Genomic DNA, 25,162 nt, shown 5'->3' with positions numbered 1-25,162 from the left:
AGGAACATTGTTGTGATTTAGACAATACTGTAATCCATGTTTAAAAGCCTTCACCTCAGCCTCCAAAGCAGAAATAAAATTATACCTCCTTGCCTCTGCTACAACAAGATCCCCCCTATCGTCTCTTACACAGAAGGCCATAGAACTGGAATTTGGGCTGGCTTTAGAGGACTCATTGTGTTGCATTTGTACATTTCAGGGCCTGGACATGCCCATCTCACAATATTGGTGCCAATTAAAAGGGTATAAGCTTCAAGAAACTGTACTATAAGTGGTCAGGTTTTAGGCATTCCTGTGAGCCAAGGATACTTGTATAAAGCTATTAAATAGATGTTTCTATTAACCTCCATCATCGTAGAATGTTTTGACATCTTTCCTCCATGTTTTACCACATTTCTCTTCTTCCATAATTGCCACATAATGGAGGCAGGGACTGCCTTATAAAGTGGTCTTGCTTTAGTCACACATTCTTCATTCCACCACCTATATATGGTTTGCCTTAGCTGAATAAAAGAGCCTTGTAAACCAGCTGCTCCTCTAAACCATCTCCATAGGAAATTAGCATCAGGACAAAAGAAAAATAAGTGATTAAAAGATTCTTGAGCATTATTCTCACAACAGCCACACAGCGTAGAATCAATTATTCTATTTCTTATCCGGACCTCCCCTATAGGAATTCTCTGTGGCCAGATTCTCCATACTAGAAAGGAAACTTTGAAAGGTATCCCTTTTTCCCAAATGTTCATTATACCTTCTTGAGGATCGTTTCTGTTTCTAAGGATCTCCCAGGCAGATCCTACAGAAAATTTTCCTTTGGGGTTAGACACCCACCATGGCATGTCTCTTTCTTCTGACACTTGATAATCACCCAAAGCCTTCTGAACATGCTCACATACCTCATTATTGAACAATTCCAGCATCATATTCTCATTCCCTCTACCATTAAGAGTGAGCTGATTCACCTCATCCAGTGTAGGATCCAAATCCTGGTTGGTAGGGATAATATCATACAAAGTACCCAGTTGGGTCCAGTTATCAAACCACAAACTAGCCTGCCCACACATAGGTTCCCACCAAATCTTCTGATCAATATTATCCCTAGCCTGCAGCATCATCTTCCAGACTTGTGAGCCTCCCTTCCATTTAACAACTTGAGGTCTATATCTCTTGTAATACTTATTCCACATGAAGTTGGACCACAAGGTATTTTTAGTCCTAAAAATCCATCAGAACTTAGCAAATAAAGCCTAAGATACATTAAATAAGGATCTAAAACCAATACCACTTTCCTCCTTAGGAAAACGGATATCCTCCCAAGACACTCAGTGTTTTTCCCTCCCTTCCACTTTAAAATTTCATAAGAATTTTGCAAAAATCCTATGAATATCTTTAATCACACAGGAGGGAGGAACAATAACAGAAAGAAAATAGATTGGCATACTCTATAGAACATGAGAAATCAGAACAGCTTTGCCACCAAAGGATAGAAGATTACCTTTCCACAAATGCAATTTGTTCTGAATTTTCTTTACCAGCTCAATGAAATGAATCTTCTTTTTCTTTACATGACTTATAGGGAACCCTAAGTAATGTGCCCTAAGTACATTACTGGAAATTGACCTCTAGCTAATCCAATAGCTTCCTCCACCACCTGTACATGAGCATTTGCAGCCTTGTTATACATATAGAAAAAAAAAATCCGCAGATCTTCTGGCCAGACTGACATTCATATTTTTTTAGAACCCCCACAATCAACTTCAAAGATTGCCTGTCAGCTGCAGCAAAAATAATGGTGTCATCTGCATAAGCAAGATGATTTAAATTCTCACTCCACTTAGGCCTTCCAAAACTTTTAAAATCAGGGTTATAGAATAAATGATTCAAAGCTCTGGATAGTACTTCAGCTGCTAGGATAAATAGAGTAAGGGACAAGGGATCACCCTGTTTGACCCCTCTAGTGGAGTGAAAAAATCCATGGGATTGACCATTGATGAGAATTGAGTACCATTTATTAGCTACTACTCTCCAAATCATATCCATCACATTTGCATCAAAGCCCATCTGTTCTAATACTTGTACCAAAAATTTCCAGTTTACTCTATCATATGCTTTGGCCATGTCCAGTTTAATTACCACATTAGCAGGTTTACCTCTCTTTTCAATGTCAATGATGATTTCTTGGGCTAGAAGAACATTTTCAGAGATATTCCTACCCTTCACAAATCCTGACTGATTTTGAGAAATTAGTCTAGGTAATACATCTTCTAGTCTATCATGTAAGGTCCTAGAGATCACTTTATTAATGAAGTTAATCAAATTAATTGGTCTTAAATCCAAAAAGGTTTGTATATGAGCCTTTTTAGGAATCATAACCAGATTAGTATGAGTGATGGACTTGGGTAAAGAGTTACCCTAAAAGAAAGCATGTACAATACCAACTAGATCAGCTCCAATAATTTCCCAACAGGATTGATAGAAATGCCCTGTGAAACCATCAGGCCCACAAGCACCATCCCCATTAAGCTCAAACACAACTCTCTTTATTTCTTCAGCATCAGACATATTTTTTAAATAAGTATTTTCTTCAGCAGTTACTTGAGGATGAATATGATGTAATAAAGTGAGCTCAGTATCAGCTTCAGTCTCAGTAAACTGATGAGCCTCAGTAGCAATTTCTTCCTCAAATTCAGCCCAATTCCCATCAACTTTTAACATTCTGCTAATACATAATTTCTTCCTTCTCCCCTTAACAAGCAGTGAAAAAACTTGGTATTCTTATCTCCCTCTGAGAACCACTGAATACTAGCCTTTTGTCTCCAAAATTCCTCTTCGTACTGAAGGTATAGTTTATATTCAGCTTGTGCCTGCTGAAGAATTACCCTATTAGCAGCTGAAGGTTGTTGTTCAAATAGATCCTCTTTTAATCTCATGATTTCCTCTCTAATCAGCAGTTGCTGGAAAATATCTCCAAATTTCTCTCTGCTCCATTTGGATAAAGCAGTTTAGCCTTCTTTTGTCTCAACTTTCATTGAATGAAGATATCATTAGGATACTCAGCATTCCAACTTTCTTTAACTACATCTTTAAAGTCATCCCTGTTGGTCCAAAATTTTAAAAACCTAAAAGGTTTTGCAATCATTTTAACCTTTCCCCCACAGGATAGAAGAAGTGGAGCATGGTCAGAGCCAGTCCTGGAGAGATGTTGAAGTTCTATATTACCCACCAAATCCTGTAGTGCATGATTGTACATAACCCTGTCCAGTCTCTTAAAAATACACTCCTCATCAGCTCTTCCATTCCACAGGTAAAAGGGCTACCAGAAAAGTTAATACCATACAACTCACAAGAGTTGATGCAAAAGGCAAAGTCTTCATATTCTTGAGGATACACTGGGAGACCACCTATCTTCTTTTCCTCCCCCATAATAACATTGAAGTCACCTTCAACAAGCCATGGCAGATAAAATTATGATTAATGAAATACATGTCATCCCAAAGATCCAATCTTTCCTACAGCAGAGCATTTAGCATAAACCACAGTTGTTAGAAATTGTTTGCCATCTTCAAGAGTCAACTGTAGGCTAATCTTTTGATCAGTGTCTGAAATCACCCCCATATGGATGTGATCTTTCACAAAGACCTATATTTGGCCATTAGCATTATAATTAACATAATTCATACTCGATCTTCTTTTGAAATTCTGAATCTGTCTGGAGTCTTGAAAAGGCTCCAATAGGGCTTTTAATGAAAATTTGTGATGTCTGTTTAACATTTGAACTCTATGAAAAACATTTTGAGTTCTCACCGATCTTATATTCCAAAATAAAGCTTTGATAGTCATATAAACAATACCTTCCCCATCCTCTTGGCTTGTATCCTAATAGGCTTAACCTCTATATCCCTTTTTACTTTACCTTTTTTGGCCTTTGATGCAGTTTGAGGAGATAATCCAGCCTCCTTAAGAACCTGTGTTGTATTTGTTTCACTTTCTGCTTCCTCTTTATCTTCCTGGAAACCATGTGCATCATATTGTCATGATTTGTTATCTGCATATCTTCATTTACTTGATGTGTAACCAGAGCATGTAATTTCTCCATAGGAGGAGATTTTTGCCCTCATTTACTGCTTTGCACTATCTTTGAGGGTTCTGATTTTGTAATAGTTGACTGATCTTGATGTACCCCTTTGTCAGGTGGATATTTCCCTACAAGTGTCTCTCCCTCAATTATTTGTAGTGGAATCTGATACCGTGCTTCAACTAATAACAAGTTAAGATCTGTATCCTTACTTTCAACCATTACAATTGCTGTGTCATTCTCCTTATTTTCTTCATATGAATTCTCATAATTCTCCGTGTCCATCTTATGAGTAGATGCTAGCTTGATCTGGGATTCCTCCTCATTGTCCCCTTGCTGCTGCTGTATGGCTTCACTAGTCTCACACTGATTAGAGACCCCTCCCCTTATATCATTCTGATTTGTAACAACTTCTCCTTCATTACTGATGTTACTGCATGTTGACCCATTATCCAACTACTGCATATTGTAGATTCTCTATAATATTCATCCGATCCACTTCTTCTTCAGTCCACATTACTCTCGGAATTCCATTGGTATAAGATACCTTCTTGACTGGAATAGATTCTACTCCAGTCACATGTAAATGCTTCTGATTCGATACTTTGACAACATTGGCATAATTATTGTTAACAGGTTGAATTTCATTAGGCAAAATCTAGGCAGGACAGTAGGCGCGATAGGCAAATTACTGCTACAATTTTTAGGATCTGCAGGAGCAGCTTTGGGGTTTAGAGGGGGAAAACATGTATCTTGTAGGGGGTTTGACTGATCAGCCCCAAGAATTGGCTGACCAGTGGCCATATTGGCCATAAGCGGGGACTAAGGGTGGCGGCAGTAGGGTTTCGGCGTCCAGCGGCGGCGGCTTTATATAGCTTCTTCTTTATCCTCCTCTTTCTCCCTTTTCAAAAAATTTCTCCTCCAAATTTGTTCTTCCTTTCCTAGTATTAAAAAATGTCTTCTTTTTTTTTTGTTTCCCGCCCGTTGTTCGGAACCTGTAGAGCCTCAACTAAATTCGGATCGTGTACTGTTGGATTCACTCGGGGGTGACGCTCCCAATAGAATTTTTTTCATAGCTAGGGCTCGCCTTTGATTAAGGGTGAAGCAGTCCTATCATTGCACGTTAAAAATAGCTCAAAAATAATCTCTTCCATCTATTGAATAAAATATGTCCCTAACATTAAATTCAGATTTAAAATTATACCTTCACTAATGACATAATTATATATGAATTGTTAGAGTATGACATACCCCTTAAGAAATATATTTAAGGAGATATTTTAAAGATTACTTTCCACTATAATCTTTTTAATTATTCTCAAACTATTTTTCTAGAAAATGTAAAATAATTTTTAAAATTTCATTAAATGAAGGATAAATATGGATAAAAATGTCGCAACAATTCTCTTTAACTTTGAATAATTCACTTATTTTAAACAATGAAAAAAGTCTTTAACAATTTAATTCACTTAATATGGACCAGAGGAAGTATTATTTGATTAAACACATCACTTTTATTTATCGATGTACATAAATTTTTTATTCGGTCCAATATAATATTCATTTTAAATTAATAAATGAAATGGTAAAAATCATTTTTTCACCTTCTATTCACAATTAATTTTAATACCAACAGCTAAAGGAAGATGTACCATCAAAACATGTGGTGCAGTTGATGGGGCTACGTGTCCCTTAATCAAAGGTTTCGGGTTTGAGATCTGAATATGAAAAATTCTTGGTATGAACCCCCCCCCCCCCCCCTCACCTCCTTCCTCAAAATGAAGCCTTCAGTGTACAAATTCAAAATAGTTGGGACTTCAATACAGATACCAAAAGAAAAAAAAATGAAGTGAGTGTCACTCTATATGATTATTGTGTTGCTCCCAATAGTTTAACTTACAAGTAGTTCTAACTGATTACAATAACTACAAAGATGTGATTAATAGTTTGGACATAGGTATAGCAATGGTTAAAAAAAGAAAAGGACATGCCTATAGCAAATCACAAATTAAGTCCTATTACAATTTGTAAATTCTAAAGCAAAATTTCCAACAACTCTCTTAGCTAATTGGGAGGAATTAATATTACTATTGATCTCCAATTTTCGTTGTCCAAATTTATATGATATCATTTGAATTTTGAGAGTTAAACTTTTAATTTTTACTCGTGAATTCAGATAGAAAAATCTTTAAGTTTTTTTTAAAAAATATACATATTTGAAAACTACGTAAAAAATATTGTAAGTCACAATAGTTAATGTAATTCAAAATATTTTTTTAAAAAACATATAAAAGATCATAATTATATTTTTTAAAAAAAAAATTGACTCTCAAAATTTAAAAAATATTACAAAAATTGAAACGAACATAATATAAGTTAACCTATAAATTAAGACATATTTGGTCGAAATCAACCTTGTAGGTTAGTAGAACTAGATTTACTATTTCAAGTCAATTCCATGAACTACAGGTAAATTAACTCTATAATTTGGATAAGCCATGAAAATCTACGTTAGAAATAAATGAACAACACCTCCATAAACTTTATCAATCAACGTATTAAAGCAAATATATAATACATATTAATTTTGATATTATTAGTCTTTTGTTTGGTAATAATTAATGTATTTTATTTAATACTATTTTTGTACATGATAAACTATAACATTAACAATAGATGATATTATTCTTACTCATTTAATACAAACCATAAAGTTGTTGAAAGAAAATTAAAAACAGAAAAACTGAAATATGGTTATGCGCGCCATTTCTAACGTCTTCTTGGCCCCAATTTCCTCATATAAATACTGTGTAAACTTCTTCATCTTCTTCTTCTTCTTCATAACTCTCCCTTCAAATGGAAACTCAGAGGAAAAAAATGGAAACTGATGGCGTGAAAAAAGTGCGCGGCATCCTGGTCATCAAACCCAGATTTATCTACCGTCCTCTTTACGGAACAATCATCATCGATCCAATTACCCACACTAAGTACATTCTCCAAAAAGTAATCGGAGCTTGTGAAAACCATTTCATCTACAAAGCTCGTTACTACACAGTCGACGGCCCCGCCAACAAGAGTCTCCTTCCTTCCGGTTACGCCACTGTCAAGTTCATCCGACCCACACAAGAAGTCTGTCAGAGCCAGGAGGTGGAAGCATCAATCCCGAATTCGAACATTATTCACGTCAGCAATTGGCATATTCGTAATTTCAAAGAAGGATTCCTTGTTGCAATGCCTTATATGTCAGAAGGATCGCTACGTTACATTCTGGCAACTCGATTTAAGAACGGATTACCAGAGGATTGTATTGCTATTGCTCTTAAACAAGCACTTCTGGGTTTGTCTGATCTTCATAATTCGGGTCGGGTTCATCAGCGTTTCAGTGTTGGGAATATCTACGTTAATTTCATACCGAGACCTATTTCGAATGTCGAAATCAGATTGGGATTTGCAGTAACGATTTACAAATCGGATCTCGAACCTTATATTTTTTTTGGAGAGGGAAAACTGCCAGACGGTCAACCAGAACAAAAATACCTACCAAGACATGATCTACAATCGGTATACATTTTTGTTAGTTAAAAAAATTAAGGTGTTGAAATTTTGTGTTATTAGTCGATAATTTTACTTTGTATTTTTTGAATTTCCAACAGAATTCAGATTTGTCTGCTCCGCCGGAGGTGTTCTATAAAAAATATGATGACAATCTAAATCCAGTTAAATCACCTCTATTTAAAGATTATGATGAGGTTCACACTGTTAAATCCGATATCTGGTTAGTCGGTATAGCAGCATTGGAATTAGCGTATGGAAATTTAAGAATAAGCAATCGCAAAGAATTTGAGGCTCTGATCAAGAAGATAAAGAGATCGAAGAGATTGCCAGATAAGTTGGAAGATCTGATTGAGGAGATTCATGTAGTAAAAGGGAAAGGGAAGATGAAGAAAGCTGTGGGATATTTTAACGACAAGCTGAAGGTAGTGAAAGGTAAAAGGAGTAAGAAGTTTTCGGAAGAGTTTGAGGAGTTGGTGTTGGATTGTCTTTCTAGTAAAGAATCAAAGAGGCCAACAGTTAAAGATCTACTGGAGAGACCTTTTTTTCAGAATGCTAAGGCCTTGAAATGGTTTCAACGTCGCGTGTTGTATGCTAAGGATCCAATAATTGCTGATGTCTGATGATGAAGAAGATCAAGATCATCTATACAAGTATAAATCATGTAAATATTAATTCATAGTATTGGTTGCTAGCTACATTCACTGTTACACCAGAAAAAGGGCATATGGTTACATGTATACAGAAAAAAGAAATATAGGTTCATAATATTGATAGATTCTGAATTCTCTCTGTGGCTAAAACTAATTATTGTCTTGTTGAGTTCTTATGTGATATTTTTGAATGATGGTTTCAAGCAGGAATTAATAAGTTTATTAGAAACAGCTAAGCAGTAGTAAATTCATGAAAGATGGAAATTCAAATTTTTAGACACTTTATTGCTGAAAAGGGAATTACATCTCTAGCTTCTTCTTCTTCTATTGGTTCTCTATTATCCATGATAATAGATTGTATGAGATTAAGGACACGCGTTATCAGTTTATTCTATTAAGTTGATTATTAACAGTTGAATATTGCGCAACCAATATTATCGTAAAGGAGCTCGGAATATGAAGCTTCTATGCTATAATGTTATCGTAAATGTTTGGAGAAGTCCGGGAATGTTAAGACTCATTATCAACAAAGCAAAATAAAACTTGGAGCTCAAAATAAAAGTGTTGCTATTGGATTTCCTTAAGATCAGAATTAATGTTCTTTACAAATGGATGAAGTATACTCTTTATAGGTTACATATCAGCCAATAAGAAAGTTTTACTCAAGTCCTAAAGTATTGAGATAAATAGCCAAGGGTCACGAGGTAAATCATTGGGAATGCCGCAACTTCAGCTTATCGAGGACATGACCTTAGATAGAAGGATATGGAGGTCGTGTACTAGGGTAGAAGGTTAGTAGGTAGTAGAGGGGTGTTGTTGCTTTGCGAGGGTGTAGGCTTGTTGGTGTTGTCGTTGTACTAGTTGTATTATGCTTGCTTATATTATCTATCATCTTTTGTTGTTTAATGTGTTTCGATTTTTTTGTTTAATGTGTTTTGATTTTGTTGTTTAATGTGTTTTGATTTTGTTGTTACGTTTAATGTCTTTCACACTATTGTGTTGTTATTGTTCTTTTCATGTGGGCTTTGCATTGTTTTATTTGGTAGCTGTTATGTTTTCTATATTGTTTTTCTTTTTTTTTATACTTGAATTTGCTGCTCTTGAACAGTCTATCTACCTCCACGAAGTAATGGTAAAATTTGCGCGCAATCTACTTTTTTCAGACCCTACTTAGAAAATTTCACTGGGTATCATGTTGTTGTTGTATTTATCATTTAGTAGTGTGAGCAGACAACAAGAAATAGTCTAACCTGAATTTCACCCTGGACTTTAGTTGGTTGTGATATTAGTAATTTGAGGTAGTGTCATGGAGTATAAATATCATGAATGTTTGAAGTGACCTCTTCAAAGTCATTTGAGAATTGAGTGTTTACTAATATTTTGGTCCACATTTTGCATTTGTGGGAGCCATTTCCCATGTAGTTTAACCTACAAGTAGTTCTAACTCTCTAAAATAACTACAAAGAAATGCATTTACATGTTTTCCAAGAATAAATACATTGGAAGGTTAGAATTAAAGGTGAGCAGTGCTTACCATTCGAGTAATAAATTAAATTAAAATATAATTAATAATTTGGACATGGGTATAGCAAACGTAATTAATTTTGTGATGAAAATACAACAAAAGGATGGTCTTCCAAGATGGTAACGTTTCCTTATTTCTAAAAAGCAAATTCAAGAATTAAATAACAAATTAAGTCATATGACAATTTGTAAATTCAAAAGTAAAATTTTAAAAAAGCCTACAACACTCTCTTTTAGCAAATTCGGAAAAATGAATAATATTACTAATCTATAACTGTTTCAATTGATGTGGTAACAGTCGAATTTCGAGAGTTAAATTTTTAAAGTTTAACCATGAATTCGGATAGAAATTTTTAAAATTTTTAAATAAATTTACATATTTAGAAATTATGTAAAAAATATTGTAAATCACAATAATTAATATTTTAAAATATTTAAAAGACATATGAAAAGATCACAATTATATAAAATTATTTTACTCTTAAAATTCAAATACCATATAAATTGAGATGAACATAGTATGTCTTAAACTCTAAATTGAAGACATATTAATTGGTCGAAATCAACCTTGTAGGTTAGTAGAACTAGATTTATTATTTAAGTCAATTCCATGAACCATGAAAATCTACATTTGAAATAATTGAAATACCTCCATAGTACTTGGAGATCATATCGTGGAACGTAGTAAGGAAACTAATATATATATATATATATATATTAATTTTAATTCATAGCTTAAAAGAACACAGCAGCGAGGGATGCAGGGAGGATGGCACTACTGGTAAAATCCGTCTGGCGAAAATGCCGCAAGCACGAAGCGTGGTAGGCCTGCACCGGGGGAGCATACCATAGGGAGGAAAGGATGTTGTGATTTATCTCTCTCTGATATGTTGAAGGAGGAAGATATGTTTGTGAGATGAGGATGAAGACAACTTCGTACAAATAGAAGTCTCTAGACTTCAGATACTTTGCACATTAGGGAAAGGAGGCTATGGGCTCATAATTGGGCTTCTTACATTTGGGCTTCTAGCTTTTGGATTTTAAATTGTGTTGGGCTGACAGATAACACTTTATGGACAGTAGATAAAAGGTCCAATACCTATATAACATGTACATACATTAGTGTTTTATTTTTATTTGTAAATTAGTATTTATTTGAAGTTGTTAGGAGGTTACAACAGAAATGGCACACCTGTCCATTTTGTTACAGATTAGATTCCATACAAATTTGTATAAAAACTAGAGTAAATTGTAAAGATGTACAATAGAAAATACAAGAAGAAAATTTCATACATTCTCATTGTTTTATCATGGTATCAGAGCGGGTCTGATTTCAGTTATTCTGCTGTGAATTTACAATCCTTTTTCTGCATTTATTTTGTAAGTCTATATACTAATTTACAATGTCTGGAGAGGGAATACCCACACCAGAAAATGGTTCTTCTTCTGTTGAAAGGACTGATGGATCCACTACAACTAATGTTGTGGATTCATCTCACCCTTATTACATACACCCATCAGGTTATCCAGAAATGAACTTGGTGGGTGCTCTCTTTGATGGTAGAAGCTATGAAGGATGGAGAAGGGCTGTCATCATAGCCCTTTCAGCATAGAACAAGTTATGATTTATTGATGGATCTCTAACTGTTTCAGCTGCTGATCTTATACTCCAGAAAGCTTGGAAAAGATGCAACAATATGGTACTCTCTTGATTGCTGAACTATTTATCAAAAGAAATTGCTGAAAGTGTGTTGTACTCTCACAGTGCACAAGTACTCTGGTCTGACCTGAAAGATAGATTTGATCAGGCAAATGGGGTAAAATTATTTCAACTTCAAAAGGAATTAAATGCATTGACACAAGAAAACCTTAGCATTTTTACTTATTTCACAAAAATGAAAAGTTTATGGGATGAACTAGATGCAATGAATACTTCTTCAGCATGTGTAGGTGAGTGTAAGTGTGGTGCAAAAGAAAAGACTGTGAAGGCACATCAGGATGAGAGACTCTTGCAATTTTTAATGGGTTTGAATGAGACTTTCATAGGTGTAAGGAGTAATATTTTGTTGTCTTCACCCCTTTCTAGTATTGGGCAAGCTTACTCTTTAGTTATTCAAGATGAAAAATAGAGAGAAATTCTTGCAAACCCTAATTATCCAGGGAAATCATTCTCTTTTATGGTAGCTAACCAACAACCCAAAAAGTTTAATGATTATAAGAATCAAAAAATTGCCTATGACACTAAGAAAAACACAATTTACTGCAACTACTATAAGAAATCAGGACACACTATTGACAAATGTTACAGCATACATAGTTTTTCAGCTGATTTTAAGTTTACAAAGCCAAAAAAATTTCAAAATAATATTCAATCTAACAATGCATTCAATTCAGCAGATGATCAACAACAATCAGGAGGGAACAATGAGGAAAAGTCTTTGAGTCAAGACAATATTTTTAAGCTATTGCAACTTTTGGAACAAGTCAAAATAAATCAGCAAACTGCAGGTTCCACTGAAACTGCTGCAAATCTGACATGTGCTGGTATGACTAAATTTTTTAACTCCAATGCTTGCATAATCAATATTAATAGTAGATGTTGGATAATAGATAGTGGAGCAATTGAGCATATGACTTTTAATAGAAGTTTGTTCACTAATTTGAAAGCATTTTCTAAGCCCATTATGGTCAATCTTTCAAATTCTCAACAGGTCAAAGTAACCTATTCAGGATCTGTCTACATTTCCTCTAAGTTTATTCTACATGATGTCTTCTATATACCCTCTTTTAGATTTAATCTGTTGTCTGCACATAAATTGTGCAAACAACTTAGAAAGTTTCTTCTCTTCACACCTAGTGCCTGTTTTCTGTTGCAGTACCTTTCACTGAAGAACCCTCAGGAGTTTGGTAAAGAACAAGGAGGACTCTACATCTTAAAGCCTAATCAGCCAACAATTTCTAGTGGTTTTTCTAAGGCTGTATCTAGTTATTTATCTAGCTCTAGCTTTAAATTACCTAAGGATCAGTCCATTTGTATTTCCAATTCAGTGTCTGTGTTTTCTGTCTTTTTTAGTATTTTTGATCCAAGTGTAAGAGAGAAACTGTGGCATTACAAGTTGGGTTACATTCCTTTGAGTAATATGAAAAATATTATTCCAATTCCTCCTTGTTCTAAATTTACTTCACCTTGTATTATCTGTCCTATGGCAAGACAAATCAGGCAGCCTTTTGCTTTAAGCACTATCACATCCAAATCTGCTTTTGACCTGATACACATAGATACTTGGGAACAATACAAAACTCCTACTCATGATGATTTTAAATATTTTATCACTATTGTGGATGATTTTACAAGAGCTACTTGAACTCATTTGTAAAGCACAAAATCAAATGCCTTTTCAATATTGCAATCCTTCTTAAGCATGGTGGAAAGGCAGTTCAATTCTCAAGTAAAGATAATAAGATCAGACAATGCTTTTGAATTAGGAAGTGGCAAAGTCCAATCAGATTTTCTATTATCTAAAGGTATTATACACCAAACCACATGTGTATCCTCCCCACAATAAAATGGAGTAGTGGAGAGGAAACACAAACATCTTCTTGAAAGCTCAAAGGCTTTGTTATTTCAATCTCACTTACTTATCACCTACTGGGGAGAATGTCTTCTAACAGCCACCTATCTTATAAACAGACTTCCATCTAAAGTTTTATACTATAAAACACCATATGAATTTTTGTTTAAAACAAAGCCTTTGTATTCCCATTTAAAGTGCTTTGGTTGTTTGTATTTTGTGTCCACTCTACCAAGTCACAAATCCAAATTTGATCCAAGGGCTTTGTCATGTGTCTTTATAGGATACCCATTCAATAAGAAAGGATATAAGGTTTTGAATCTTAAGACTATGCAAATTTCAGTATCTAGAAATGTTGTTTTTCATGAGGAATTTTATCCTTTCTCTTCTCCTACTCCCCACAATCCTCAAAATCTGTTTTCTGTTCCCTATTTTCTACAGTCTAAATTTCCATCAACTCATGAGGACCCAGCCACCATTTCAATTGATAATATTTTGTCTTCAGGTCCTGATGCTACTCCTGATGATTGTAATGCCACTAAAGACCTTATATCCCCTTTTACTAGTCCTATCAATAGTCCTACCTCTTCTGCTATCCCTCACTCCCCTCTTTCTATTTCTCCTGAACCTCTTGTTGAAACCATAGACAGTCCTCTAGGATTCCAAAAACTCCTTCCTATCTCAAGGATTATATCTACAATGCTATCGCACACACAGATATGACTGCCAACAGTTTTTTTAGTCCAGTTAATGTTGCATGCTTTTCTTTTAGTAACTTATCTTCTGTTAATCAAGACATGCTTAAATTTATATCTACTATCTAAGAACCTATTAGCTATGCCCAGGCTACTTATCACCCTGGTTGGCAAGAAGCTATGAATAAGAAAATTGAAGCTTTAGAGTTAAATAATACTTGGGATGTAGTTATTCTGCCTACCGGAAAGAAAGCCTTACCTTGTAAATGGGTTTACAAGGTTAAACAGCATTCAGATGGGAGTATTGAAAGACTTAAAGTTAGGTTGGTGATTAGAGGAGATATACAAAGAGAAGGTATGGATTATAATGAGACTTTTTCACCCGTGGTAAAAATGACGACCATAAGGTGTATTTTGGCTTTAGCAGTTAAGAAAGGATGGGGTCTTTTTCAACTAGATGTTAACAATGCCTTTTTACATAGGGATTTGGATGAGAAAGTCTACATGAAGTTTCCACTAGGCATCTCACCTCCCTCACCTAATCATGTCTGTTTGCTGAAAAAGTTCATTTATGAACTTAAACAAGCATCCAGACAATGGTATTCAAAGGTGACATCTGCTCTCAGTTTCAAAGGATTCAAACACTCCTTAAATGACTATTCTCTGTTTGTAAAGAAGGAAGGTGATTTCATTTTTATTGCTGCAGTCTATGTGGATAACATTATCATGACTGGGAACAATCAAGTAGAATTACATTCCCTTAAGATGTTTCTGGATAAGGAATTTCGCATAAAAGATTTGGGAAATTTGCATTTTTTTCTTGGTATGGAAGTTGTTCGAGAATCTCATGGTCTTGTTTTGTCTCAAAGAAAGTTTACACTTGATCTACTACATGAGTTTGATTCGTTAAATCTTCAACCTGTTTCTTCTCCTTTGGATTCCAGCATAAAGTTACAAGCTCAAACAGGAAGTCCCATCATAGATCCCACTCTCAATAGACATTTATTGGGTAAGCTAAATTACCTTACTCGCACCAGGCCAGATTTGTCTTTCACTGTCTAGCATTTGAGCCAATTTATGCAAGATCCTCGTGAACCAAATTTTGCTGCTGCCTTTTGGGTGTTGCTCTATCTTTTGAAGGATACAGGACTTGATTTGTTCATGACTTCTTCCTTCTGCTTCAAATTACTCGCCTTTTGTGACTTTGATTAGGGGACCTATCCAGATTCACGCAGATCTGTTAGTGGTTTTTATATTTCACTTGGTTCTTCACCTATTTCATGAAAATCTAAAAAATAAGCTTTTATTTCTCTTAGCTCAGTTGAAGCTGAGTATCGTTCCATGCGAAGAGTTGTAGCTGAGCTTACTTGATTAGTACGATTATTTGACGATCTGTCCGTTTCAATTTTGTTGCCCATTCCTTTACATTCCGATGGTCTCACTGCCATTCACATAGCAAAGAATCCAGTTTTTCATGAACGGACGAAGCCTGTTGAACTTGATTGTCACTTCGTCCGTCAACAATATCTTGCTGGTCTGATTTCCCTCTTTTATGTCAAATCGACCTCGCAGCTTGCCGATCTATTTACAAAATCCCTCACTGGCCCGATTCATCATAGATTATTAAATAAGTTGGGTGTTTCATCTTTCCCTCCAACTTGGGGGGGGGGGGGTGTTGTGATTTATCTCTCTCTGTTATGTTGAAGGAGGAAGATATGTTTGTGAGATGAGAATGAAGACAACTTCGTACAAATAGAAATCTCTAGACTTCAGATATTTTGCACATTAGGGAAATGAGGCTATGGGCTCATAATTGGGATCCTTATATTTGGGCTTCCAGCTTTTGAATTTTAAATTGTGTTGGGCTGACAGATAACACTTTATGGACAGTAGATGAAATGTCCAATACCTATATAACATGTACATACATTAGGGAAAATGAAAGGTTTTTCCCTATTAGAGAATGCCCTATGGAGTAAAGGAAAGTGGATGAATTCTTGAAAAAAGAGGGAGCGAGCCTATAGAAAATCGAAAATGAAATAAAGAAAATTTCATGAATAGATAGAGTCAACGACACGACAGACACAATTGCCTACATGCGAATTACCTTCCGAGGTTGAGCAATCTCAATTTCACTACAGGATTTGCGAATAAATGCTGAGTTGGGCCACATCGAATGGCGTGAGCCGCATGCGAGGAGATCCGCATGTTATTAATCTTTTGTTTGATAATATTTTTAATTAATGTATAACTAATATATTTTATTAATATTATTTTTGTCCATTGTAAATCATGATATTAACAATACGAGGCACTGTATATTTTTATTTTAATATATCCTATCATTTAATAAACAAATCATACAATTGATAAAAAATAATTCCTGCATAACTAATTTAATATTATTAATTCTTGCATTATTAATATCTTATATTTAATATTATTTTTAATACATTCTACCAATTAACCTTTGGCTATTACTTTTTCAATCTTGAAATGAATAGTAGTATTTAAAATAGGAAATTCAAATTATTTCCTCCATTCAATTTTACTTGTCCAACATTTCAAAAATTAATTCACTTTTACTTGTTATTTTTAACATATTAAAAAAAGATAATTATTTTTTTCTTATTTTACCTTCAACATCAATTACTTATTCACTATCAAAGATTATATATTAATGAATATGAATATTGTGGTGAAATACTTTGATCATTACTTCTTAAAAAAAATCATGATTCTTTATAATTCAAATTGAAAAGAAATAAAGAAGAAAAATCAGAAATACAGAAAAAATGTGAGAGAGAAAAAGACAAAAAAAAAAACTGAAAAATGGTTATGCGCGCCATTTTAAAGGCTTCTTGGCCCCAATTTCCTCATATAAATACTCTGTAAAATTCCCTCTTCTTCTTCATCTTGATTTCTTCCACCTGAAAAACCATTCTCATAATTCTCACCGGAAAAAAATGGATACACTCGGAGACGGCGGCGGAAGCGCCGTAGTAGCCTACCGTCCTGCAACCGGAACAGGCTTCGTCGATCTAAACACCGCCACTAACTACATTCTCCAAAAAGTAATCGGAACTTGCGATTTCAATTTCATCTACAAAGCTTGCTACTTCACATTCGAAAGCATCCTCAACGACAGTATCCTCCCTACCGGTTACGCCACTGTCAAGTACATTCGACCCGGACATGAAGTCCTTCAGAGCACATATGCGAAACAATCGATCCCGAATTCAAACATTATTCACGTCAAGGATTGGCCTATTCATCAATTCAGAGAAGGATTCTGTTTTGCAATGCCTTATATGTCTGAAGGATCGCTTCGTTACATTCTGTCAACTCGATTTCACTATGGATTACCGGAAGATTGTATTGCTATTGCTCTTAAACAAGCGCTTCTGGGTTTGTCTGATCTTCATAATTCGGGTCGGGTTCATAAATGTTTCAGTGCTGGGAATATCTACGTTAATTTCAAACCGAATCCTGTACCGAATGTCGAAATCAAATTGGGATTTGCAGCAACGATTTACGAATCGGATCTGGAAACTCCTTTTGTTATTGAACACGGAGTAAAACCTGGCGATCAAATAAAACCTCCTGGTGGACCTTCGGTTCGGTTTCAATAATTAATACAACTTATTAGTTAAATTAATGTGTTCAAATTGTGCTATTTGTCGATAATTTTGCTTGTGTTGTGAATTTCCAACAGACTCCAGAACTATGCACGTTGGCAGAATGGGCTGCTGCGCCGGAGATATTCTATGCAAAAGATTATTATGATTCTGATGATGCCAATCTAAATCCAGCTCAACCATCTCTACTTCAAGATGATTTTGACTACACTATTAAATCCGATATCTGGCTAGTCGGGATTGCAGCATTGGAATTAGCCTATGGAAATTTAAGAATAAGCAATCGCGGAGAATTTGAGGCTCTGATCAAGAAGATAAAGAGGTCGAAGATATTGCCAGATAAGTTGGAATATCTTCTTGAGGAGATTCGTGTAGAAGAAGGGAAAGGGAAAATGAAGAAAGTTGTGGGATATTTTAAGGACAAGCTGAAGTTAGTGAAAAATAAAAGAGAAAAGAAGTTTTCGAAAGATTTTGAGAAGTTGGTGTTGGATTGTCTTTCTAGTAAGCCATCAAAGAGGCCATCAGTTCAAAATCTACTGCACAGACCATTTTTTCGGTATGCTAAGGACCTAAAATGGTTTAAACGTCGCGTGTTGCATGCTAAGAATCCAATGCCCTATTGCTGATTGACTGATGATAAACAATTGAAGACTTGGTGAGATGAATAATTTGTGTAAGATCAAGATCATGTAAATATATTGCCCATTCATACTGTAATAGTTCATGTTCAATATTGTGCAATCAACAAGTAAAGAATCAAAGAATGAGTAAAGGAGCTCTGAATATGAACTTGTAGAACAAAATCTTTTATATTATAAAACTTTTGGAGAACAAATTTTCTTTTACAAAAATAATAAATAACAAAGTTTCTTGCGAGTTTTCAAAATCAAAAATTAAAACTAGTAATGAAAATAAAATCTGTAAGAAAAAATAGACACAATATTGAAAAGAAGAAAATCGAGCTCACTGAATGAACAATATGTGTTTAAGAAAATTATTCCCCTCAAATACTCGAGATTTATGAAATATATCCTGTCAAGATAGAACGATCTTACTTACCGGTGTATTGGTACCTAAAACCACAGTGTCAGGGAACCACTCAACAGAAGTAAAGTACACTAGAATTTGTTTGTGCAGAATAAGAAGTTCAGAAAATTCATTGTTAAAAAATGATAGGAAAATCTTATATTTATAGATAACAAAGGGTAGTGTGAACATGTGTTTTTTGTGTCTTATCGAAAAAGTCTCAATCTTTTGAAAAAATCACAACTTAGAAAAGTCGCAACTCTTTGTATGAATCACAACTTTTTATTTTTCATTCACACTTTTTAATACCCAGCAATATGATAAAGTCCTTGGAAATGCCAGCTATTATCCCTATCGTAATTTGATGGTATGTAAAGACTTGTCCGCGCACCTGCCGGTTTCTATTATCTTGTCTGCGTATGTAACAATATTTCTAATTCTTAAAAAATGTTCATGCCTTAAGTAAAGAAGTCATAATTAAGTAAACAAAAATACGTTTTTTCATTCAAATTAAGTTTATATGTAAGACGATCACATACATTATGTACCTCATTAGTCACTTATTAAGGTTTATAGATTAGTGATTCTGCTTATAGTCTTGTAAAAATAACTCTCATCATTGTCCACTTTTTGAATTTTTTATTCAAAAATAGTAAGTGTCATAGAAATGATATTTCAATTTTTTACGTGTAAAAAAAATTAAATTTTTTTTTGTAAAATGCTATGAATTTAATAGGTAAATCTACTTTGGAAAAAAAAATAAGGTACTCACCTATTAAATTATAATTTATTTTGTCAATAGTAATATAATTTATTAAAATATTGTAAAATTTGAACAAAATATTACTAATATACATAAGAGGCTAGAAGAAAGCTGCTGTTTGTCAACATGCCTGCTTCATCCAGGGTATTTTGGTCTTTCTATGTGCATCTACACGTGCTCTTCATTACTCAATACAACGCTTTTTTTTGCTGCTTGTTACACCGCTTCTTCTCAGAGAAACTCTACGGATACTTTCCACTGATTTCATCGAAATTGCTCAGTTGTGATTCGTTGTTCTCTGCCGCTATAAACCGCTGGAAGTAAAAAACTTTGACATTATTGTCATCGGATTTTCTCAACTCTGCTTTTCTGCTTCTCAGTAAGTATGTTCTTCGTCTCTTCTCTGTGTGTTCTACTTAGTGGTTGTTGTGCTTTTAGGTCTGATGGCTTGAGTTGGAGTTTGATAACTCCATCAAAGGAGTTAGAGCAAGAATGCAAGATGCTAGATGAAGAAGAAGACAAGAGGAAGAAGACGAAAGAGGAATATACAGAATATACGGAGAAATAGAGAAGAGAGTTATAGAGAGAAGAGAGAGCAGAGAAATGTAGAGAGAGAGAAAATATCTTGGCAAATGAAAGTTGTATTCTTCTTATTCATCAGTACACCTTTTTATATACTTCCACATTGTATATGTACTGTATTTATACTTTTATACAAGTTGACACTTAACTACATTTTAACTACCCATAACAACTTGCTAACAAACTCTTAACTACTTTTACCAATTTATAACAATACTATAATCTCTCTTCAACCTTGGTAGCTTGCAAGGTTAACACTCCTCCTCAAGCTCATGGTTTGAAGAGGTTCATAACTCCAAGCTGGTTTAGTAACTGTTGATGTTGAGATTTTCCTAGACTCTTGGTAAGTATATCTGCTAGCTGGTCTTTTGTATGTATAAACTTGGTTTTCAGCAATCCTTGACAGATTCTTTCCCTTACAAAATGACAATCTATATCAATATGTTTGGTTCTCTCATGAAAGATGGGATTTGGAGCAATTTGAATAGCAGCCTTGCTATCACAAACCATGTTAACAGGCAGTTCAATCTGGACTCCTAGCTCTTTAAATAGACTTACCAGCCAGGTGACTTCAGCTGCACAGTTGGCCATACTTCTAAACTCAGTCTCTGCTGAGCTTCTTGATACTGTCTCTTATTTCTTTGATTTCCAGGAAATTAGTGATCCACCAAACTTTACTAGGTATCCAGTAACAGATCTTCTTGTTTCCAGGCAAGCACCCTAGTCAGAATCATAGTAGGCAGTCAAAGTATTTGTACCTTGAGATGGCATTAATAGCCAAAGGACTGGAGCTTCCTTGAGGTACCTGACAACTCTCAGTGCAGATTCCATATGTGACTCCTTGGGATTGTGCATATATTGACTCAACACCTGGACTGAGAAAGATATGTCAGGTCTAGTCATAGTGAGATACAAGAGTCTTCCCACAAGTCTCTGGTACCTTTCAGGGTGCTGCAGTTGTTGGTCATCAACTCTGCCTTCATGTGATAGGAGTTCATCATATTTCACTGATGTCAGCTTCTTGTTTTGTTCTAATGGTGTTCCTGCAGGTTTAGCTCCTTCTAGCCCACATTCAGCAATCAGTTCCAGTGCATATTTTCTCTGAGACATGTGAATTCCTTGACTGGATCTAGCACATTCAATACCTAGAAAGAACTTCAACTCACCTAAGTCTTTCATTTTGAATTGCTTTTGTAGGCCCTTTTTGTGTCCTCTACTAGACCAGTGTTGCTACCTGTAATCAGTAAGTCATCCACATATACCAGTACAATAAGTATATCACTATCAACTTGCCTGGTGAACAAGGAGTAGTCATAGTGGCTTTGATGAAATCCCAGCTTCAGTAAGGCCTCAGTCAGCTTCAAGTTCCACTGCCTCGGAGCTTGTTTGAGTCCATACAAGGACTTGTGGAGTTTGCAAACCTTGGTATTAGACTCCCCCTGTCTAGCAAACCCATCAGGGATGGTCATATAGACCTCTTCCAGCAGGTTCCCATTGAGAAATGCATTGTGAACATCCATTTGGTGAAGAAACCACCCCCTAGATGTAGTAAGGGCCACAACAGCTCTGACAGTAACCATTTTGGCAACTGGACTAAAGGTTTCACTGTAGTCTAGGCCTTCTTGTTGGTTGAAACCTTTGGCCACCAGTCTAGCTTTCAGCCTTTCAACTTCACTTGTGGATTTATACTTGATTTTGTACACCCACTTACAGCCAATAGGTCTCTTGCCAGGGGGTAAATCAACCAGAGACCAGGTATGATTAGTCTCCAAAGCATCAATTTCCAACTGCATTGCCTGAACCCATTGAGGATCAAGAGAGGCAGTTTTATAGGATGTAGGTTCAGTGATGGCTGAGTAAGAAGCTAGACAAGAGCTGTAAGAAGGAGAGACATGAGAGTAGGATATGTGTGCTGCAATAGGATAGGAACAAGTGTTGCCTGTAGAGGTGGTGATAAAGTCTTGAAGCCAAGATGGTGGCTTACTGGGTCTGGAGGATTTTTTGGGTGGGACAGGAAGGGAAGGAGACTGAGATGGTAGCTCAGGAGGTGATGCAGGAGGTAGAGGAGATTGGATGGACTCTGAGTGTGGCTGTGGAGGGAGATAAGAGGTGTCTAGAAGTGTGAGGACTGGGAATAAAGGATTAGAGGAGACTTGGGCATCCTTGAAAGGAAAAATATCTTCTTTGAACACTGCATGTCTATTTACAAAGAAGGATTTGGAGTGAAGATCATACAGGAGGTACCCCTTTTTTGATGAGGAGTATCCCATAAGAACAGCTGGTATGGCTCTAGGAGAGAATTTGTCATGAATGTGTGGGACTGTGGCATAGCAAAGACAACCAAAGACTTTAATGTGGGCTAAGGAAGGAGAGTGTAAATGAAGCATTTCAAAAGGAGTTTTGAACTGAAGGAGTTTTGAGGGAATTCTGTTAAGATGATAGACTGCAGTAGTGACACACTCACCCCAGAATTTCAGAGGGACATAGGATTGGAACCTGAGTGCCCTGGCCATCTCCAGGATAGTACTATGCTTCCTCTCAGCAATACCATTTTGTTGAGGAGTATACACAGGTGGTCTGATGAAGGATGCCAAGTGTAGACAACATATTCTGGAATGCAGCACTCAAAAACTCACAGCCATTATCAGTTCTCAGAGTCTTCACAGTTGTAGAGAATAAGTTGTGAACCTGTGTGAAAAAATTTCTTAACACCACAATAGTGTCAGATTTAGAAGCTATAAGAAAAATCCAAGTAAACCTGGAGTAATCATCAACTACAGTCACAAAGTATTTCTTTCCATCATGAGTGGGTACCATGTAGGGACCCCAAATGTCACAATGAACAAGTTCAAACACAGCATTTGACACATGAGAGCTTAAAGGAAAAGGAAGTTTAGTTTGCTTAGCAAGTGGGCAAACTGTACAAGTAGAGTGTTCAGTGTCTAGTATCTCAATACTGGATGATTTCTTTATTATATCTACAGGAATATGGCCTAGTCTTAGATGCCATAGAGTAGTTGTGGCAGGTCTGCTAGCTGGGATGACACTGCTACTTGTGGAGTTTGCAGGAGCTACACCTTGGAACTGAGTTGCACAACCATTGACTTCTGCATTTGGAGCACCTTCCTTCAGAATGTAAAGCCCTTAATCCTCTTTACCAATCCCCTTGACCTGACCACTGAAGAGATCCTGGAAAACACAGAAGTCAGGGAAGAAAGATGCCATACATTTGAGTTCTTTGGTGAGCTGTGATACAGAAAGAAGATTAGACTTGAAGTCAGGTACAAACAGAACATTTCCAATGGATTGATTCCCAAGAATGTTTGTACTACCAACATGTGAGACTGACACAACATTTCCAGTGGGCAACATTACTTGTCTCCTTTCAGATGGTGATATAGTGTGAAAGTCATTTAGAAGTTCAGTCTTAGATGTCATATGATTTGTTGCTCCAGTATCAACTATCCAGCTTTTATCTACATATTTTGAGACTAAAGCAGGTAGAGCACTACCTGCTGTAGCTGCTTTAGCTGAGTGTTCTCCTCCATTTTCACCTTCTTTGGCCAGCATCTGCAAAATCTGATTGTACTGATCCTGTGTGAAGAAGGCTGCAGGTGAAGATGTGTCACCTGTGGAATTTTGATCTCGACATTGAGTAACCTCAGCTTGATTAGCATATGAGTTTGAATTGAATGGTTCCCTCTTCTTCTTTGACTTCCATCCAGCTGGATAACCTTTCACTTTAAAACATTGTTCCTTAGAGTGTCCCCTGTAGCCACAGACCTCACACACAATAGTTGACTTCTGGAATTTTCGTGGCTTGTATTGGTTGTCATAGTGCCCTCTTCCTGGGTTGCCATCACCACCTGGTTGATGTCCAAAGTTTCCACCCTGATTAGTACCATTTCCCCTATTTTTACTGAATAGAGCAGTACTTTCAACCATTTTAGAAGTAACACTTTCATGACATGAACTTGCTAGGTTTCTTTGGCTTTCATGATCTACTATTAGTGAATAAGCTTTGTTTAGGTTGGGAATTGGACTTTGCATCAATATCTGACCTCTAGCAGCTGAATAAGACTCATTCAGTCCCTTAAGAAACTCAAGCAGTCTCTGGTATTCAAAGTGTTCTTGGAACCTCTTTGATTCAGCACACGAACACCCTGGGCATGGCATGATAGAGTCAAACTCATTCCACAGCCCTCTCAGATGTGTGTAGTATTCTGTAATAGTCATAGTTCCTTGAGTAAAACTATGAATTTCCTTGTGCAGTTGAAACACATGAGCACCATTAATTTTGTCAAACCTCTCTTTCAGATCACTCCAGACCTTGTATGCATCACCGGCATAAACAATACTACTCAACAATCCAGGTGTAACAGCATTCATTATCCAGGACAACACCACAGCATTACACTTTTCCCAGACATCAAACAACTCAGGCGCAAATTGAGACTTAGGAAACCTTTCATCAACAAAGCCTAATTTGCCTTTCCCTAACAATCCAATGCGCATAGATCTACTCCAAACCGCATAGTTTTCCGAACCTATGAGCTGAAGTGAGATTAGAGAACTACCTGGAGTATCATTCGGATGGAGATATAGAGGATGATTGTGTCCTACAGTTAGAGATTCAAAGCTGGTTGGACCAGCAGTTGCACGAGCTCCATTTAGGTTTGCATCACCCGTTTCCATAGATCCGGACGTAGTCTCAGCTGTGTACATATCTATTGACAGCTTAAGCCCTAGCTCACAGTTTGACTTCTTCTACTGGAGTCTAGACCGCCGATTGTAGTCTTCTTCTTCTACCCTACGATCTTTGTAGGCTCTGATACCATGATAACTCCATCAAAGGAGTTAGAGCAAGAATGCAAGATGCTAGATGAAGAAGAAGACGAGAGGAAGAAGACGAAAGAGGAATATACAGAATATACAGAGAAATAGAGAAGAGAGTTATAGAGAGAAGAGAGAGCAGAGAAATGTAGAGAGATGGCAAATGAAAGTTGTATTCTTCTTATTCATCAGTACACCTTTTTATATACTTCCACATTGTATATGTACTGTATTTATACTTTTATACAA

The 25,162-nt window shown here is 35.9% G+C and overlaps 3 protein-coding genes across 3 annotated transcripts; 2 read left to right on the top strand and 1 right to left on the bottom strand.

Moving 5' to 3' along the window:
- Window positions 1–275: 275 nt before the first annotated feature.
- LOC129873024 (uncharacterized) lies at window positions 276–2,715 on the bottom strand. The gene is made up of 4 exons (XM_055948014.1): window positions 2,436–2,715; window positions 1,744–2,225; window positions 1,605–1,651; window positions 276–1,215 (listed from the first exon to the last, which is right to left on the bottom strand). Exons 1-4 carry the CDS (start codon window positions 2,713–2,715, stop codon window positions 276–278), a joined length of 1,749 nt encoding a protein of 582 aa, XP_055803989.1.
- A 4,135-nt stretch (window positions 2,716–6,850) lies between these two features.
- LOC129877039 (serine/threonine-protein kinase BLUS1-like) lies at window positions 6,851–8,412 on the top strand. Its single transcript, XM_055952522.1, has 2 exons — window positions 6,851–7,636; window positions 7,729–8,412. The coding sequence occupies exons 1-2, from the start codon at window positions 6,932–6,934 to the stop codon at window positions 8,248–8,250; spliced, it is 1,227 nt and encodes a 408-aa protein (XP_055808497.1). The 5' UTR covers window positions 6,851–6,931; the 3' UTR covers window positions 8,251–8,412.
- Window positions 8,413–16,929: 8,517 nt separating this feature from the next.
- LOC129877030 (serine/threonine-protein kinase BLUS1-like) lies at window positions 16,930–18,473 on the top strand. Its single transcript, XM_055952512.1, has 2 exons — window positions 16,930–17,688; window positions 17,787–18,473. Exons 1-2 carry the CDS (start codon window positions 17,038–17,040, stop codon window positions 18,333–18,335), a joined length of 1,200 nt encoding a protein of 399 aa, XP_055808487.1. The 5' UTR covers window positions 16,930–17,037; the 3' UTR covers window positions 18,336–18,473.
- Window positions 18,474–25,162: the final 6,689 nt, after the last annotated feature.

This window comes from Solanum dulcamara, chromosome 2 (genome assembly GCF_947179165.1).
Source record: "Solanum dulcamara chromosome 2, daSolDulc1.2, whole genome shotgun sequence".
NCBI classification, from domain to species: Eukaryota; Viridiplantae; Streptophyta; class Magnoliopsida; order Solanales; family Solanaceae; genus Solanum; species Solanum dulcamara.
Note: the sequence above shows the minus strand (reverse complement) of the source record. Positions and strands in the feature narration are given on the sequence as shown.